Here is a 17,537-nt window from a genome sequence, read left to right as displayed (position 1 = left end):
GATTTCCAGGGGTCATATTCCAAAAGGCGACTGAAGGCACTTTTGGGAATAGTGAGGAGGAGGAAGGAGAATTCATTGCCTGTCTTCCTGCTCACAGGGCTTGAGTTCCTCCCATGGAGGTGTTTGGGGTTTTTTCTCTCTTTTTTTTAATTATGGTAAAAGAACATAACATAAAATTTACCATCTTAACCATTTTTAAGTGTACAGTTCAATTTGTGCGTGTGTGTGTGTGTGTGTGTGTGTGATAGGATCTCCCTCTGTTGCCCAGGCTGGAGGGCAATAGTGCAATCTCGGCTCACTACAGCCTTCACCTCCCGAGTTCAAGTGATCCTCCCACCTCAGCCCCCTGAGTAGCTGGGACTACAGGCGTGTACCACCATACCCAACTAATTTTTGTATTTTTTGTAGAAATGGGGTCTCACTTTGTTGTCCATGCTGGTCTCTATCTCCTGGGCTCAAGCCATCCTCCTGCCTCAGCCTCCCAAAGTGCTGAGAGTACAGGCATGAGCCACCGTGCCCAGCCTCAGTTCAGTGGTATTAATTCATTCAAGATGTTGTACAAACATCACCACCATCCATCTCCATAACACTTTTTGTGCTGTAAAACTAAAAATCTGTACCCATTGAATAATAACTTCCCATTTTCCCCTCCCCCAGCCTCTGGCATCCACCATTCTACTTTCTGTCTCTATGATTTTGAGGACTCTAATATTTCATTTGAGTGGAATCACACAATATGTGTCTTTTTGTGACGGGTTGATTTCACTTGGTATCATGTCCTCAAGGATCATCCATGTTGTAACATGTGTCAGAATATTCCTCCTTTCTAAGGCAGAATAATACTCCGTTGTATAGATATACCACATTTTGTTTATTTATTCATCCGTTCATAGATATTTGGATTGCTTCACCTTTTAGTGATTGTGAATAATGCTGCAATGAACATGGGTGTAAATATCTCTTCGAAGACCCTGCTTTCGATTATTTTAAATGTATACCCAGAAGTGGAATTGCTGGATCATACAGCAATTTTATTCTTTTTTTTTTTTTTTTTTTTGAGACAAGGTCTTACTCTGTCACCCAGGCTGGAGTGCAGTGGCATGATCTTGGCTCACTGCAACCTCTGCCTCCCGGGTTCAAGAGATTCTCCTGCCTCAGCCTCCCAAGTAGCTGTGATACAGGTGTGCACCACCAGGACAGGGCTGATTTTTGTATTTTTGGTAGAGATGGGGTTTTTCCATGTTGGCCAGGCTGGTCTGCAACTCCTGACCTCAAGTGATTCATTCACCTGATTCGGCCTCCCAAAGTGCTGGGATTACAGGCTATTTTTCATTTTTTAAGAAACTACTATACTGTTTTCCACAGCAGCTATACATTTTACATTCCCACCAGCAGTGCACAGAATTCTGATTTCTTCACATCCTCACCAGTGTTTGTTATTTTCTGTTTTGTTGATAGTAGCCATCCTAATGGGTGTGAGGTGATATCTCACTGTAGTTTTAATGGCATTTCTCTGGTGATTAGTGATGATGAGCATCTTCTCATGTGCTTATTGGCCATTTGCATGCCTTCTTTGGAGAAGTGTCTATTTAAATCCTTTGCTCATTTTGAATCAGGTTGTTTGGGTTTTTGTTGCTGAGTTCCCCTATGGAGCTTTAACTCTCTGCTCATCTGGGTTGCTTCTGAGTGGACAGAGTGTTCCTGGTGTCTCATAACTCAGCAGGCCTGGAGAAGTCCCAGGGCAGAAGGCAAGAGGGGCACGGCTTGAGCCCAGTGTGAGAATCTGTGTGGCTGTGCCCATGGACAGCTGGTTGGCCACAGTGGGGGGAGCAAGCAGCCAAAGGTCCCAGGGACAGGTGAGGGGGAGAATCTAAGGAGGCATTTGAGGAGTCTGATGCACATCTGAGGGTGTGATTCTTCTATCCAGATGTGCATGCAATGCCAAGAACAGCTGTGCACCCATCCCCTAATTGTTGAATGCCTGTCTCCACTGGAAATCTTCCCTCATTCACCCTGCAGATATACTCCCCAGGCTCTATTCCTGGGCTTCAAGGGACACGTAGACAGAGAATATCTGTTTCTAAGTCCTGCCCCTCGTGCACCCATGGTGGAAGGCTGGAGCAAGGTCTCTCTCTAGGGCCCTGCTACCCTGAGCACTTTCTTCCCCCAGACATTCTTGTTCTTCACCTAGAACCCTCTCCCAGGCTCCCTCTCTCAACCCCTGAACCTATTTTCTGTTTCTCTGGCACTGAAGTTTCAGCTATTTAAGTGCAAATATAGATGCATTTGAAAGATGTGATGGAACCAGGTTTGAAATGCAATAAATAAGATTGTACAAGAGAAGGAGATAGGTAATCAGCTGCTGCTTTTACTCCTTGAAGAGACTCATGTAGCTGTCATCAGACTCTGCTCTTGGCCTGGGCAAAGGCTGTAAGTCATTCCCAACTAAAGCCAGCCATTTGCCACACAGGATAAAGTGGGATAAGAATAAACAGCAAATGAAGATGCCTTGGGCTGGATGCAGAGATTCAAGAGGGTTTCTTTCTACCCTAGGCCCAGTTTCTTTACACCAGGGTCATGATCTCCTGTGATGCTTGTGAAAAAGGCAATGCATCAGTTTGGGATGCTCTTGGCTGCAAGGCACAAAAATCCCAATTCAAACTGGCTTACACAATAAGAACAGTACTACTCATGTAACTTGAAATGCAGAGGCAGGACAGATTGCTGGATTGGTTGGCTGAGCAGCTTAATGACATTGCCATCAAGGACACAGTTTCCTTCTGTCTCTCCACTCTGCTGCCCCAAGGCTGACTCACCTTGCAGTCACAAGGCAGGGCCACCCACTTCCTGTCCAGGGAGGAGGGGACTTCTACTACTGTGGAATCCAAGTCCCTCGCTTCCGTCTGGGTTGGCTTCCCCAGGACTGGTGCCAACCCCCGGGAATCAGTCACCAAGATAACGCCAAGAAATGGAAGGATCTGACCTCTTCCTGGGAGCTGGGGATGGGATGGCACCTAGACAACCTGGTGATGTGTAGGGCGGGTAGAGGGGAGAGGGAACGGATACTGGTAGACAACCAAGAAATGCCCAATCTTTTGCTCTGGGGTGCATTTTAAGCTCTGGTAACAAGCTCCTGAGGTTATCAGGGACACACAAATTGAGATCCACTGAGGAAGGAGGAAGGCAGAGCCAGACTGTCAAGACTTGAGGCAACACAGAGTGAACTTCACTCAGAGCTGAGCCCAGTGCTTATTTCCCCCTTGAAAATGCAAAATCATCCAAACTGCATCAAACTGGGAATGAAGCCCAGCCCTTTTCTCAGACGACTGAATTGGGATGAAACCAAATATAAACACAAAAATGTTTCCCAGGCCACCCAAACAGTCTTAGTTCTGGTCCCAACCAAGTGACAGTAGAGGGTGACTTTAAGTCAGGTGTGTGCTAAGGCCCAGGAGCCTCTGGGAATGCTTTTGTGAGGAACGGAAGGGAGTGGCAATGGGTGGGCCCCTGAGATGCTGTGGTTGCCATTTAGAATCCAGTGGCAAGACTGACAGGGATTTTGCAGGGGGCGAGGGGGTGGTGTTGAGAAGCAGCTGCAGGGCAATGGAAATGACATGAAATTTGAAGTGGAAACATCTGGAGGCTCGATGATACATACCACTTGTCAGTTGTATGATCGCGAGCTTCCCTGAGCCTCAGTTTCCTCATTGTGAAACAGTAGGATGATGGTAATACAGAGTTATATGAGATATTGAAGGTGAAGGTGACTTTGTGTAGGATAGAAAGATGGAGACATTAGTCATCGCTCTGTGTGTCTCTTCCAAGGGCCCTGAGCATCTGGTGTCAGGAGCACAGACTTTTATTCCCCAACCCCGGTCTTAGCCTCTGCCTTCCAAATCCCCCTCTCTCTCAAGGTCTCAGTCACGCTCTGGCTCCTCCCTGAAGGCCAGCTTGGCCTCCCAGGCACCTCTGATTGTGCCCTGCATGTACTGTGCACTGGCCATCATGTGTTATTTACACATACTGCCTCCCGTCCGCTTCTGTATTGTGGTCCTGAGTGGCCAAATATACTTATTTATTTCACCTGTTTGTGATCATCCCTAACTCACCTATACCTGAAAATAAAGCAATGGTGTCTCTCACCTCTTTGCAGCCTAAAAAAGCAACTCAGAATGTGGAGTGGAATAGCCTGCAAATCACCTGTCACTTAAGGTGACGGCCCAGAGAGGTGAAATGACCTGCCCAAAGTGACCCAGCTCCAGCGGCAGGGTTGGTACCGGAAGCCAGCCTCCTTGATGCCACTGACACTCTCAATGGGGGTGGAGGTGCAAAGGGGACCTGATTTTGCAAATCATACATGTCCCTCCCAGGGTGACTGGTTGCTGTGTGTAACAAGATAATGATAAATGTTTTTGATGGGGACTGCTGCGCTGGGGAAAGATTTGGAGGCAGGAAAAATGTTGAGAGCCATGGGGGCAATGGGCTTTGGGCCAGGCTGATCTAGGCTTACTCTGCTGCTGCCCTCACCAGCTGCATGATTCCAAGTGACTTCACTCCCCCGAAAGTCAGAAATGCTTTTAGAGCCTATGCATGCCAGGCACATTCAGTGGTGATCAGGCTAGAATCAGGCCTTCACTTGGGTTACATTATAATCTACTGTGCAGTGTTTCTGAGAGAAGAACTGAGGGTTTCTTATCTCCTCCGAGCCTCAGTTTCCTTATCTGTACAAGAGGGATAATCTCTACCTTTTAGGGAAGTTCAAAAGAAAACACTTGGAAATGCAGGGGCAGCGGTGGGATGGGGGGCCTGGCAGGAAGTGGTTGTCCAAGAGGTCCCGGAGAGTCCGGCCCCTGCTTCCTGCCCCTTTGGGCCCTGCTGCAGCTTCTTATGCACATCCCCTCTGTTTGTCCAATGGATGAAATTAATTAAGGAATGCCCCTGCCACCTAGGTCCAGTCTCCTTCGGGAATGGTTGGGGAGAGAGTCTCAACCAGGGCAGAATGTCCAGGATTCATCCTGGGATAATTAAATAAAGAGGGTGCAAAAATTAGAAACACAACTTTTTGAAATAGTGTAAACTATTAACTGCCTCTCCTGCCAGACCACGTCCACCCCTACCCCTACACGGTGCAGGGTCACTCCTGCCACTGGGTAGGGCAGCCTGAGTCCTGCTGCCAGCCATCTGTACCCACTACTCGCTTCAGCCATGGAGATGGGAGGGCCAGGAGGGCCAGCATGGAGGGCAGGAGGCTTCTTGGGAGACTCAGTCGTAGATCTCAGTCTTCAGATCTGCCTGTCTTAACCTGAGGGACTTTTTGTGGGTTGCCCACCCAGAGTGCCGGCAGTTTAAGCTCTAGACCTGGTCTTCAATCCTGAGGACCAGGAAGGCTCCTATTGCTACCTGTCATATAACTTTGAGTCTCTCAAATAGGAGGGAAAGACAGAAGATCCCTGTCGATGTCTGTAGATGCTGTGTGAGGAGCCCCATGTACTTAAGGGTTGACAAGCAGGTGGGTCTTTTTGAAAAGACCAACCGAAAGGGCCTGACCTAGAGCACGCAACTGGGCAAGTGGTACACAGGCTGCAGTTTGGCTTCCACTCTGTCCTCATCCAGAGACTTTTGTGCAGTGCACAAACCATACAACATGGCAGCCCTAGTCACAGGTATTGATTGCATGCTCCCTGTGAGCTGACACCATGCTAGGCACAAGGGACACAGCAACTTGATGCCCAGTGACACTCTTAGTGGGGGTGGAGGTGCAAAGGGAAACTGATTTTGCAAGTCATACATGTCTCTCCCAGGGTGACTAGTTGCTGTGTGTAACAAGATGATAAATATTTCCTATGGGGACTGCTCTGCTGGGGAAAGATTTGAAGGCGGGATAAACATTGAGAGCCATAGGGGCAGTGGGCTTTGGACCAGGCTGATCCAGGCAGGAGCAAGACGAGACATAATTCCTGTGCTCATAGATCTCACATGCTAGTGGGAGAGTCTTAATACAAACAAGCCAGCCTATGACCAAAACAATATAGGGTGAGATCAATGCTGTGAAGCAAACAGTGGGATGTGGTGATAGGGAGGGACAGGCTTGGGGGAGGGATTTAATTTAGATTGTAGGGTTAGAGATGGACTCCTTGGTCAGACTTCAGGTGTGAGATGGAGCCGGCCATGCAAAAAACAGGTGGAGGTAGGAGTGGGCGGTTTGGGAGGAAAAGTTACGGCCTGGAAGCTGGACCAAGGAAAGAGCCCAAGCTGTTTGAGAAGCAGGGAGCTCAGTGACTGGAGGTGAGCAAAGGAAGGATTGGGGGCGATATCAGAGAGATGAGCAGGATCAAGCTAGGCAAGCTGCAAGGAGTCTGCATTTTGTTCCAAGTGTGGTGGGAGCCACTGGCATTTCTGAGCCTTTAGGTGGAGAAGAGGAGGAAGGAAGGGAGAAGGGAGAAGGAAGAGGCAAGGGGAGCAGACGAGAGCAGCAGAGGGGGGACCACCTGCAGCAGGTCCAGGCAATACCCATGGGCGCAGCCATAGTATGGATGGGCCGATGGATGGAGGAGGGATGGATGAACAGGGCCCACATTTCAGTGGATTGTGGATTTGAGTGGGTTTGGAGATGATGTTAGACCTTCATAGGTTGTGCTCTTCGGAGCAGAATGGAACCACACCTCTCCCTCTGCAGCCTACAACAGGTCAGTTCACCGCTTCTCCCTTCCATGGGGGGAAACAGACAGGAGGGCTCCTTTGTGGACTAATCAGAGTAATTTGTGTTTGCAGTTCAACGTTAAAAAATCCACGGAACCTGTTCAGCCCCGCACCCTCCTCAAGTTCCCAGACATCTATGGACCCCGGCCAGCTGTGACGGCTCCAGAGGTCATCAACTATGCAGACTACTCACTGAGGTCTACGGAGGAGCCCACTGCACCTGCCAGCCCCCAACCCCCGAATGACAGTCGCCTGAAGAGGCAGGTCACAGAGGAGCTGTTCATCCTCCCTCAGAATGGTAGGGGTCTCCTGCCCCCTGCACTTCCATGGGCAGCACTCCGGTGGGGCTTGTCAATGTCGCTGTAGATGCTGTGTGTGGCCTGATGAGGAGGCCGAGTGCCCCGGCATTTGACACTGGCCAAGCAGGTGGACGCTGGGCCTCAGAATTATGGTCCTTTCTTCCTGACAACATGTTGCCATAGCGCTTCTCCCCCAGGCCGCCAACTTTCCACTGGGAAATGGAGTCCCTTTCAAGTCATATGTGTGCAACTATGAGAGAGGACAAAGAGCCATGGTGAAAACCATGGGCTTCGGAGTCATGGGTTTAATTTGCTGCCCTTTCATACACTTACTGTATGGCATGGGTCACGCTGTAACTCCGTGAACCTCAGTTTCCTCATCTATAAAATGAGACTAGACTATTATCTGTCTGGTAGGGGAGTTGTAAAGTGTAGATAAAATAACACACATAAAATGCCTAATTCAGAGCCTGGCACAAAGGAGGTAACAAAAAACATATTGAGGTTTTTGTTGTTTTTTTGAGATAAGGTCCAAGGCACTTTTTTTTGAAATGGGGTCTTGCTCTGTCTACCAGGCTGGAGTTCAGTGGCATGATCATGGGCCACTGCAGCCTCAATCTCCCAGGCTTCAGTGATCCTCTCACCTCGGCCTCCTGAGTAGCTAGGACTACAGGTGCATGCCACCATGCCCAGATAATTTTTGCTTATTTTTTGTAGACATGAGATCTCACTATGTGGCCCAGGCTGGTCTCAAATTCCTGGGCTCAAGTGGTCTTCTTGCCTTGGCCTCTCAAAGTGCTGGGGTTACAGGCATGAGCCATCGTGCCCAGTCAAAACATATTATTATTATTTCTACTCTCCTTTTCATGAGCATCCGCATCAACAGTGCAGTACCTTTAGGTGTACCATGCTGCTGCTGGGCACTGGGGAAGATATGGGAAGAAGAGACGTGGTCGTCCCTGACCCAAAGAATATGTAGGCCTTTTAGAAAGACAAAACATAAAGCAGGGAGAGTAGATTGTTGTGTAGTCTCTGTTTTGTTTTGTGTGGTTGGTGAGGGAGCCAGTGGACACAGATGCAGCCTAATGGGCTGTGACATTGACCCCACCTGTTGTCTTGGTGTGGCCACTGTGATTCTGCATACAGCTGGGAAGACTTGGGTTTGGGTTCCTGGCATAGGTGATAGAGATGGGAAAGGTGTAATCAGGAAAGCAGAACCCCAGTGTGGGTGGCAGTGACGATTTCGACTTTCTTAACAGGTGTGGTGGAGGATGTCTGTGTCATGGAGACCTGGAACCCAGAGAAGGCTGCCAGTTGGAACCAGGCCCCCAAACTCCACTACTGCCTGGACTATGACCGTCAGAAGGCTGAATTGTTTGTGACTCGCCTGGAAGGTATGGCTCTTATTTGACTCTTGTGGGCTTCTGCGTGTCTATCTCCGCTGGAGGAGCTGTGCAGGCAGGATGGGATCATCCGCAGCTGGAGAGAGCACTGGATTAGGACTCTAACAACCAGACCCTGGAACACACGGAGCTTAGACACAAAGATTTCCCACACTCCCAACCCCAGCAGTCCAAAGTGGGGATTCCTGGTTGACAAACATTTTTTCTCCAAATGGTGATTCAAGGACCAGGCTCTTTCCAGCTGTGGCTCCACAACCCCCTCCTTGTCATCTGTATCCTTGCCATCTGTATCCGGCAGATGGAAGGAGAAAGAGATGGAGAGGGCATAATCATTCCTTAACAGCCTTTACCTGGACTTGATGGACGTCACTTCCGCTTGCATCCCATTGGCTGTAACTCAGTCACATGAGCACACCCAACTGCAAAGCGGGCTGGGAAGTGTGGGCTGACGGGTGCCCAGGAAGGAAAGGCAATGAGTTTGGGGTGAAGAACTAGCCGTCTCTGCCATAGATGAATTTGAAATTGGACAGGGCTTTGTGCTGGACACACAGCGTGTTCCAAATGGTCAGAAAAGTTTCTACAATCTAAGAGCCAAGCGGCCGGAGGGTGGCAGGATGTCTTGGTTTCTCTGCCCTGACAATTCACTTTAAGGTCAGCAAATAAAGCTAAGACTTTTCAAAGGAATCAGGGCTAGCAATGGGGTCAGATAAATTGGAATTTTGTGTATAATTCTATTTTCTGAGGCTTTTTCCTTGTATTATCTTTTAAGATTTTAAAGCACCTTCCTCCTATACTTTATTATGTTTGGTCTTCACACTGGCGCATTTTACAGATTAGGAAACTGAGGTCTGGCAAGTCATATGACTTGTCAGAGATCACTGCATCTAACTGGTGACAGAGCCAGGACGAAGCAGTCCCTTGAAGTTCAGTGGAAAGCTCTTGCTGTTAAGATACATAGCCTCGGCCGGGCGCGGTGGCTCACGCTTGTAATCCCAGCATTTTGGGAGGCCGAGGCGGGCGGATTACGAGGTCAGGAGATCGAGAACACAGTGAAACCCCGTCTCTACTAAAAATACAAAAAATTAGCCGGGCGTGGTGGCAGGCGCCTGTAGTCCCAGCTACTCGGAGAGGCTGAGGCAGGAGAATGGCGTGAACCCAGGAGGCGGAGCTTGCAGTGAGCCGAGATTGTGCCACTGCACTCCAGCCTGGGTGACAGAGCGAGACTCCATCTCAAAAAAAAAAAAAAGATACATGGCCTCAGTTCTTCATCTTCTCTTCTTGTGAAATGTCAGCTACCACTTTCCAAATGATTACTGAAGAGCCAGTCAGAAAATAACCAAAGGTGTAAATTTCTAGGCAGATCCACACATTGTGAAGCATTGAAAACACCAAGGTTCAGAACATAAAGCCACACTCACTCATGAGGTAAGAGCCAAGTGATTCGCGTGGAAAACGGTTACGTGGTGACTATTTAAAGTTCAGAACAAACAGTTACGTGTCAGCAGCACCACTAATAAAGGCCCCCAGCAGCAAGCCCTGGCACCTTGGCAAAAGTTCAGAATCTGGAGTTCAGGGGACTCCAGGAAATGCCAAGTCTTGTCCCTGTTCTCCAAGAAAAAGAATCAGCATGTGCTGAGGCCAGCCCCCTCAAATGATCTATTTCTAAATGTCTCACTGAAAGGCGATTCCCTGGTGCCCGGAGTGGTCAGCCTTTCAGACACCCAAGGTCACGTTGTTAAGCTGGATTCCACAGCCCTAAGCAAGGCGTGCTTCTGCCCCCTCCACTTGTCCTCGGAAAGTCCCATGCCTGTGTTTTTCTCCTTGCCTGCAGCTGTGACCAGCAACCACGATGGAGGCTGTGACTGCTATGTCCAAGGGAGTGTGGCCAATAGGACCGGCTCTGTGGAGGCCCAGACAGCCCTAAAGAAGCGGCAGCTGCACACCACCTGGGAGGAAGGCCTGGTGCTCCCCCTGGCGGAGGAGGAACTCCCCACAGCCACCCTGACGCTGACCTTGAGGACCTGCGACCGCTTCTCCCGCCACAGCGTGGCCGGAGAGCTCCGCCTGGGCCTGGACGGGACATCTGTGCCCCTAGGGGCTGCCCAGTGGGGTGAGCTGAAGACTTCAGCGAAGGTAGGGTTACCCCTGGGTTAGAAAGGTAAAACCTGCCCATGCAGCATGGGATGGCAGAACCCGGTGTCCTCCCAGCAACTCGGTCTTAGGGAACAAGCCTCAGAGACCTCCCTGGCTTGGGGCTGGAAGGGAGGTTGGAGTCTTGAATGGGGCAGAGGGCTAGATCCTGGGCTAGAGGAGACCCATGGCCCAGGATCTGGGATTCCTAGTGTCTGCTCCTAGTCTTGGCTCTAACTTGCCATGCAAAGACTCTCTCTGCCGTCATGGAAAATGCCATGCTGTGTGTATTACCTTTACTGCTATGAAGTACTGTCCCCATTTCAATCCAGTTATACGCTGTGTGCTCCTACGATGTGGCAGACACTGCAGGGCACTCTACCTCCCTCCGTTTGTGTAGGTGAGCATGAAGGGTGGAGCCCCACCACTCAGGAGTGTACAGACTAGGGGACAAATTGGCACAGGCAAATGATGATATTTGATGTGTTCCACCCTGAGCCATGTAAGAGTGACCTAACCAATGTGCTCTGATAAAGAATTCTAGAAGGCCCCGTGTGCTAGGCTCTGAAGGAGCAATCAGGGCTGGGGGCAGGCCCAGAGCCTGGTGGTCCACGCAATCCCCAGACTCAGGGTGATTTCCCCATATCTGCTGTTGGGGGGCCACAAGTGGGAAAGAAGGGTCTTCTGAGATGCCAGAGCCCTCAAGAGAGGGGACCCTTGGGGAGCAAATCATTGTTCCCCATGGGCCAGGACAGCAAGGGAGTCTGGGAATGTCAGGGCTACAAGACGGTATGTAGTTACTTAGGCCCCTGGGTCAAAGCTCATCTAAGGGCCTGCACTGTGGTTCCTTGAGGAAACCTTCTGGGTGACTAGTCTCTCAACCAGATGGGCAGTGCTATACTGATCTAAAGACCGTATAACCTGCATAGCCCCAAATAGGTGTTATTAATCCCTTTCCAGAAAATGTTTGCCAACCCTCATGCTGAAGCAAAAAGAAAGAATAATACTGATTAGGGCACTTTTTTTTTTTTTTTTAGACAGAGTCTCGCTCTGTTGCCAGGCTGGAGTGCAGTGGCGTGATCTCGGCTCACTGCAACCTCTGCCTCCTGGGTTCAAGCAATTCTCGTGCCTCAGCCTCCCAAGTAGCTGGGATTACAGCCACACACCACCACGCCCAGCTAATTTTTTTATTTTTAGTAGAGACAGGGTTTCACCATGTTGGCCAGGATGGTCTTGATCTCCTGACCTTGTGATCTACCCCGCCTCAGCCTCCCAAACTCCTGGGATTACAGGTGTGAGCCACCGCAACCAGCCAAGGGCACTATTTTTTAATGCTCACCATCAGTTACTATGCTTAGGACTCTACCTGAGTGCTGCCACTCTCCAAATCAACCAGATGAGAGAGACACCATGACTATCCCCCTTACAGATGAGGAAACTGAGGGTCATAGTAGTTCAGGAATCCACACAGGGTCCCACAGCCAGGAAATGGCAGACCTTGAGGCCGGGTTGGTCTGACTCGAAATCCTGTGCTATCTCATTACCTGCCATGAAAGCCACCTGACAAGTATGAGGTGTGACAATCAGGCACCTTTCCTAACAGACACCCAGACCGCAGGAGGGAAGAGTACATTTCACCTGCTGCCTGCTTCTCTTTTTGCTATGATTTCCTCCTTGCTCCATTTTTTTCCTCTTTCCCAGCCTCAGAAAATTGTTAGAAAAATCACAGCCACTCTCAGATGGAACTCAGCGGTTCCAAAGCCCACTCTCTAATTAGTGTGTGATTTGGGACTTCTGTGGAATCACAGATGGGGATCCTGGGAGAAAGAATCAATACTTAGGATTATTAAACTAGTAAACTAGCTTTCTCTCGAGATGCAGAGACTCCCCTGCTGGGCTCTGAGACTTGGTACAGCCCCAAAGGGCAGAAATCCAGCCAATCTAGGCAGAAGTCTCCAGCACCTAGCAGCTTCTCTCACCGCCCCCTAGAAGAGCAGCCATCATTCACTCATTCATTCATTCTGCAAATACCTTGCCCAGTTTCTACCATGTGCCAGGTACTGTGCCAAGAGCTGGGGACATAGCAACAGTAATTAAGATGAAGCCCTGACCTTGCAGCTCATCCATCCTAATAATTATCATACTTTCTGTAGCTGTTTCTGTTCTGCAAATATGTACTCACAACCACTTTGATCACTGACCTGTTTACTACAAATGTGAACAACCTCGGGGGTGGCATGGAGTCAGAAGTAGGAGGTGACTTTCTGGGTGTATAGGGCAGGAGAAAGCTGAAAGTCCGGGCCAGGCAGCCCCTCGCCCCAGCCAGAGGGTGTGGGCTGGTTTGAACAAGGTGAGTGGAGCCCTCAGTCATTGCAGCCCAGATGTTTTTCTTCTCTAGGCCAGATGGGTTAACAGACGTGCCCATGGTGCCCAGTTCTAGCTGGAAGATACTCAGCCAAAAGTGCCATGTGCATCAAGAGTGACTCACAGGGCAACCCACTCCAAGGACAGTCTTTTATTATTATGATGATGATACTTTAAGTTCTAGGATACACGTGCAGAACGTGTAGGTTTGTTACATAGGTATACATGTGCCATGTTGGTTTGCTGCACTCATCAACTAGTCATCTACATTAGGTATTTCTCCTAATGCTGTCCCTCCCCCAGAACCCCACCCCCTGACAAGCCCTGGTGTGTGATGTTCCCCTCCCTGTCCCATGTGATCTCATTGTTCAATTCCCACCTAAGAGTGAGAACATGCGGTGTTTGGTTTTCTGTCCTTGCGATAGTTTGCTGAGAATGATGGTTTCCAGCTTTATCCATGTCCCTGCGAAGGACATGAACTCATCCTTTTTATGGCTGCATAGTATTCCATGGTGTATATGTGCCACATTTTCTTTATCCAGTATATCATTGATGGACATTTGGGTTGGTTCCAAGTCTGCTATTGTGAATAGTGCTGCAATAAACATATGTGTGTATGTGTCTTTATAGTAGCATGATTTATAATCCTTTGGGTATATACCCAGTAATGGGATGACTGGGTCAAATGGCATTTCTAGTTCTAGATCCTTAAGGAATTGCCACACTGTCTTCCACAATGGTTGAACTAGTTTACAGTCCCACCAACAGTGTAAAAGCATTCTTATTTCTCCACATCCTCTTCAGCTTCTGTTGTTTCCTGACTTTAATGATCGCTATTCTAACTGGTATGAGATGGTATCTCATTGTGGTTTTGATTTGCATTTCTCTGATAAGCAGTGATGATGAGCATTTTTTCGTATGTCTGTTGGCTGCATAAATGTCTTCTTTTGAGAAGTGTCTGTTCATATCCTTTGCCCACTTTTTGATGGGGCTGTTTGATTTTTTTGTTGTAAATTTGTTTAAGTTCTTTGTAGATTCTGGATATTAGCCTCCAAGGGCAGTCTTGCATGGTTCATTGAGACCTGAGAGAAAGAGAGGGGCAGGGAAAACCAGGGAAAGGAAGAAGAAAGAAAGGATTACTTTAGTCTGCAGGTACTTTCAGCAGCAGTACCCAGGGAGCAGGTGCTGTTGAAATTGTCTGGCTATGGTGCAGCCAGCTAGGCTAGTTAGACCTCACCCTATGCAAAAGTGAAGAGCCCTGCAGAGGCTGACAGGTGCTGACTCCTCTCACCTGGTCTGCAGGGAGCAGAGGACTCAAGTCTGGTCACCCTGTGACTATAGCCCGGGCTACCTGTGGCCCTCTAATAATTGACCATGAGCCAGGAGGCTGGTGCCCATCCCAACTCTGTGGACACCTCTCTGGGTGCCTGGTACAAGTCCCTGGGCCTCAGTTCCTTCACTGTGAAATGAGACGGTTGGGGAGGGCTGTCAACTGAGAAAGCTGGAGAGCCACAGATTCAGGACTTAGGTTTTGCTATCAGACTGGACCTCCTTTCCAAGGCTTGGTTTTGCCACTTCCTGCCTACATGACCTCTGGCAATAATGTTCCCTTTCTGAATCTGAGGTTCTTATGCTTAAAATGGGAACAAAATCCGTAGCCCTCTTGGGGTTGTCATCAAGATTATAAATGGGATGTGTTACCCTTTTTTCACAAATGTTTATTGTGTGCCCACTGTGTCCCAGGTGCTGGAGTTGCATAGTGTGAACAGAGGCCACAGTGGAGCTTACTTTCTAGTGGGATGGACAGTGTAATTGCATCTCACACACAGTATTTAATAAATGTTAGCTGCTATCGTTCATTTCATCGCCAAGATCCTTTGAGGCTCCCAAATCATTTCTTCATATGGCCAGTCCCTCAAGACTTGTGGAATCATTGGGGTCATGCAGAAATGGAGGCTTAGAAAAGTTAAGTAACTTACCCAAGGTCATAGAGGTAGTAAATGGTAGGATTGGGACTCGGACACACTTAATCTGGTTTAGGGTCTATGCTGTCAGCATTACTCTTATTCTGGGTTATTAATAATTGTTGTTTTGACTGTTGTCATTAGAATTGTAATTTATGACCTTTACTAAGAACTTGCTATATGCATTTTCTTACTTCATCCTCTGATATCTATATTTCTTCATAGCATTTAATGCTGCCCAATGTTATATATTTAATCACTTCCTGTCTGTCTTCCCCATGTGACTGCAAGCTTCCCTGAGACCGATTCTGTTTAGTTCATGGCTTTAATTATGGCATCTGGAATACAGTGGGTGCATTACGTATGCTTGCTGGATGAATGAATCCACGAGAGGCCACAGTGAGCAAAGAAAAACTGATTTCAGCCCTTCTGAGTGCCTGGTCCAGGATGGATGAACAGACATCCTGGGTGTGACAGGAGGGGAGGAAGCTTAGGGAGCCATGGTGGCTGTTAGCCAGGGCTCCAGCCTGGTACCAGACCTCATTGAATTACCGTCATTGCACAGCTGGGAAAGAGGGACAAAGCTAGAGGGAAGGGGCACACGACTGAAAGCTGTGACATCTGGAGGGACAAGCTTCCATGGGCCCTTCCCCCACTCCCACCCCCCACTCCATCTTGGCACAGCAGGCCACACATCTGCCTCTTCCTTGGGGTTTTGAGGGAAGGGCATCTTCTTCCTGCTCAACAGAGGAGACTTCTGACCTTCCGCTGATCCCTGCCCACACACTCCCTTCTCTTTCAGGTCTCCCCAGAGCTTGGATTGCAACCAAACACCCACCTCCTAGGAGGGGTCTTCTGGTTGTTCTTGTCCCTTGATGGATTTGTTGAAATCCCAAATAAACTCCTGTACGAATTTCAGGAGAGTTACTCTAAAGTTGCACGCAGGGATAGATGTGTTTGTTTGGATGCCTCACAGGGGCATCAGCACCTCCTTCAAGGTGTGGTTATTGCCAGTTGCCTCTGGGCATGATCTACCATCATATGCCCCAGCACTTTATTGACATTACTGGTCGTTCTGTTGATGAAGCAACCTCCTGGAGCTGGAAAAAACTATCTTTTCAAACATAGTAATGAATTACAACTCTCCTGCTGCCCCAGGAACCTGATGGGTCCATGCAGGGATTTTGAAACTGTTCTCTGAGGCCCTAGAGGACAGAGGTGTCCCAGGAGCTTGGGGGTGGCAGAAGGTGAAGGGTAATGGGGAATTCTGGCCTCCTCCCCTCTGCTGCATTCTGAGTAGCCTTTCTTTGCTCTGTTTTGTATGTTGGATTTGAGTATATGGTATATGAAAAATCACATTTTGAGGCAAACAAAGAAACTGCTATTGAAGCGCATGCCACATGGAATTCCTCTGTGCCTTGCTCTCTTCTGCAAGGATGGAGACCCAGCATTGATGGGTAAATGGTTTCAAGGATGCCTGTTGGATGCAAGTCCAGCATGGTCCCAGCTTCAGCATTTGTTGATGGCTTGGAAGGCGTCCCCAGGTGAGACTCCCCTCCTGCGTCTCCTTTTCTGTTTCAGGAGCCATCTGCAGGAGCTGGAGAGGTCCTACTATCTATCAGCTACCTCCCGGCTGCCAACCGCCTCCTGGTGGTGCTGATTAAAGCCAAGAACCTCCACTCTAACCAGTCCAAGGAGCTCCTGGGGAAGGGTGAGTGAGATGTGAGAGGATGGCCAAGGCCCCTCCAGCTATCGGGAGTGTGTGCCGAGGGAGGTGGTGTCTGGGAGGAAATGGTCACAGGTAAGCAGGGAGGTGGAACATGAGCACATCTATGGAGCCATGCTCAGCTGTTCTTCACCCTAAGTTCACAGATTGATTTTCGAGGACACACTCACTTCTTTGAGTTCACATCCATTTACTCTTAGACCAATCCCATCCATTAGGACCCAAGTGTGAGCTACCTGAGGCTCCCTACCTTGGAGATCCGCTATGAGAACCATCAGCCCTAACCACAGAGCACAAAAAGCCAAGGGTCAGACTATAGCCATGGAGTGAAGGGCCTGGGCTGTCGGAAAAACTCGGCCCAGCCCTTGTCACCCACACCTGGCTGGACTCACATTTCAGGCAGATGTCAGGAAGGCCAGGTTCTTCCCCTCCTGTCTGAACTCACCACCACTGCACTCCCCCCACCCACCCCAGTTTCTTCTCTCTTCTCAGCCTTTGCCAACTGCCACCCTCACACCAGCTGAGTGTGGGTGATGGCAGAAGGTGTGTGGGTACATGGGCTGAGGCCTGAGGCTTCAGGCATCTGTGCCCCATATACCCAAATAAGCTTTTCTGCAACACCCTGGAAGCCTCAGTTTTTCCTTCTGGATACCCCAGCCCAGGTCCAGCATCGCAGAGACCAAAGCAAGCTCTCCTACATGAGCAGGAAAGCATCCTCGGCTAGCCAGATAATACCTGGACTGGAAGCCACATGCTCCTAGCAAGATATAAACAAGTCTCTATTTATAGCAGGGTACAAATAAAGAATTGCCACTGCATTCTGAATTTCGAGCAAAAGACTTGGGGCTAATGAAATCAGAAGAGTTGGTCTTGCTGGCAGTTTCCTGAGTCAAAGATCAAAGTTCAAAGCCTTTATGTCATTCCCTTTAGATAATTATTTGATTCTTGCTCT

The 17,537-nt window shown here is 49.0% G+C and overlaps 1 protein-coding gene across 1 annotated transcript in view; it reads left to right on the top strand.

Annotated features, from left to right (window-relative positions):
- SYT13 (synaptotagmin 13) overlaps nt 1-17,537 on the top strand; it is a 46,005-nt gene that overhangs the window by 23,368 nt on the left and 5,100 nt on the right. The window contains exons 2-5 of the mRNA XM_003254467.3: nt 6,772-6,997; nt 8,258-8,392; nt 10,233-10,534; nt 16,441-16,570. Of these exons, the coding sequence (XP_003254515.1) occupies nt 6,772-6,997; nt 8,258-8,392; nt 10,233-10,534; nt 16,441-16,570 (793 nt within the window). The remainder of the gene's footprint in view (nt 1-6,771; nt 6,998-8,257; nt 8,393-10,232; nt 10,535-16,440; nt 16,571-17,537) is intronic.

Source organism: Nomascus leucogenys, chromosome 15, assembly GCF_006542625.1.
Source record: "Nomascus leucogenys isolate Asia chromosome 15, Asia_NLE_v1, whole genome shotgun sequence".
In the NCBI taxonomy this organism is placed as follows: Eukaryota; Metazoa; Chordata; class Mammalia; order Primates; family Hylobatidae; genus Nomascus; species Nomascus leucogenys.
This window is presented reverse-complemented; position numbering and strand designations above follow the sequence as displayed.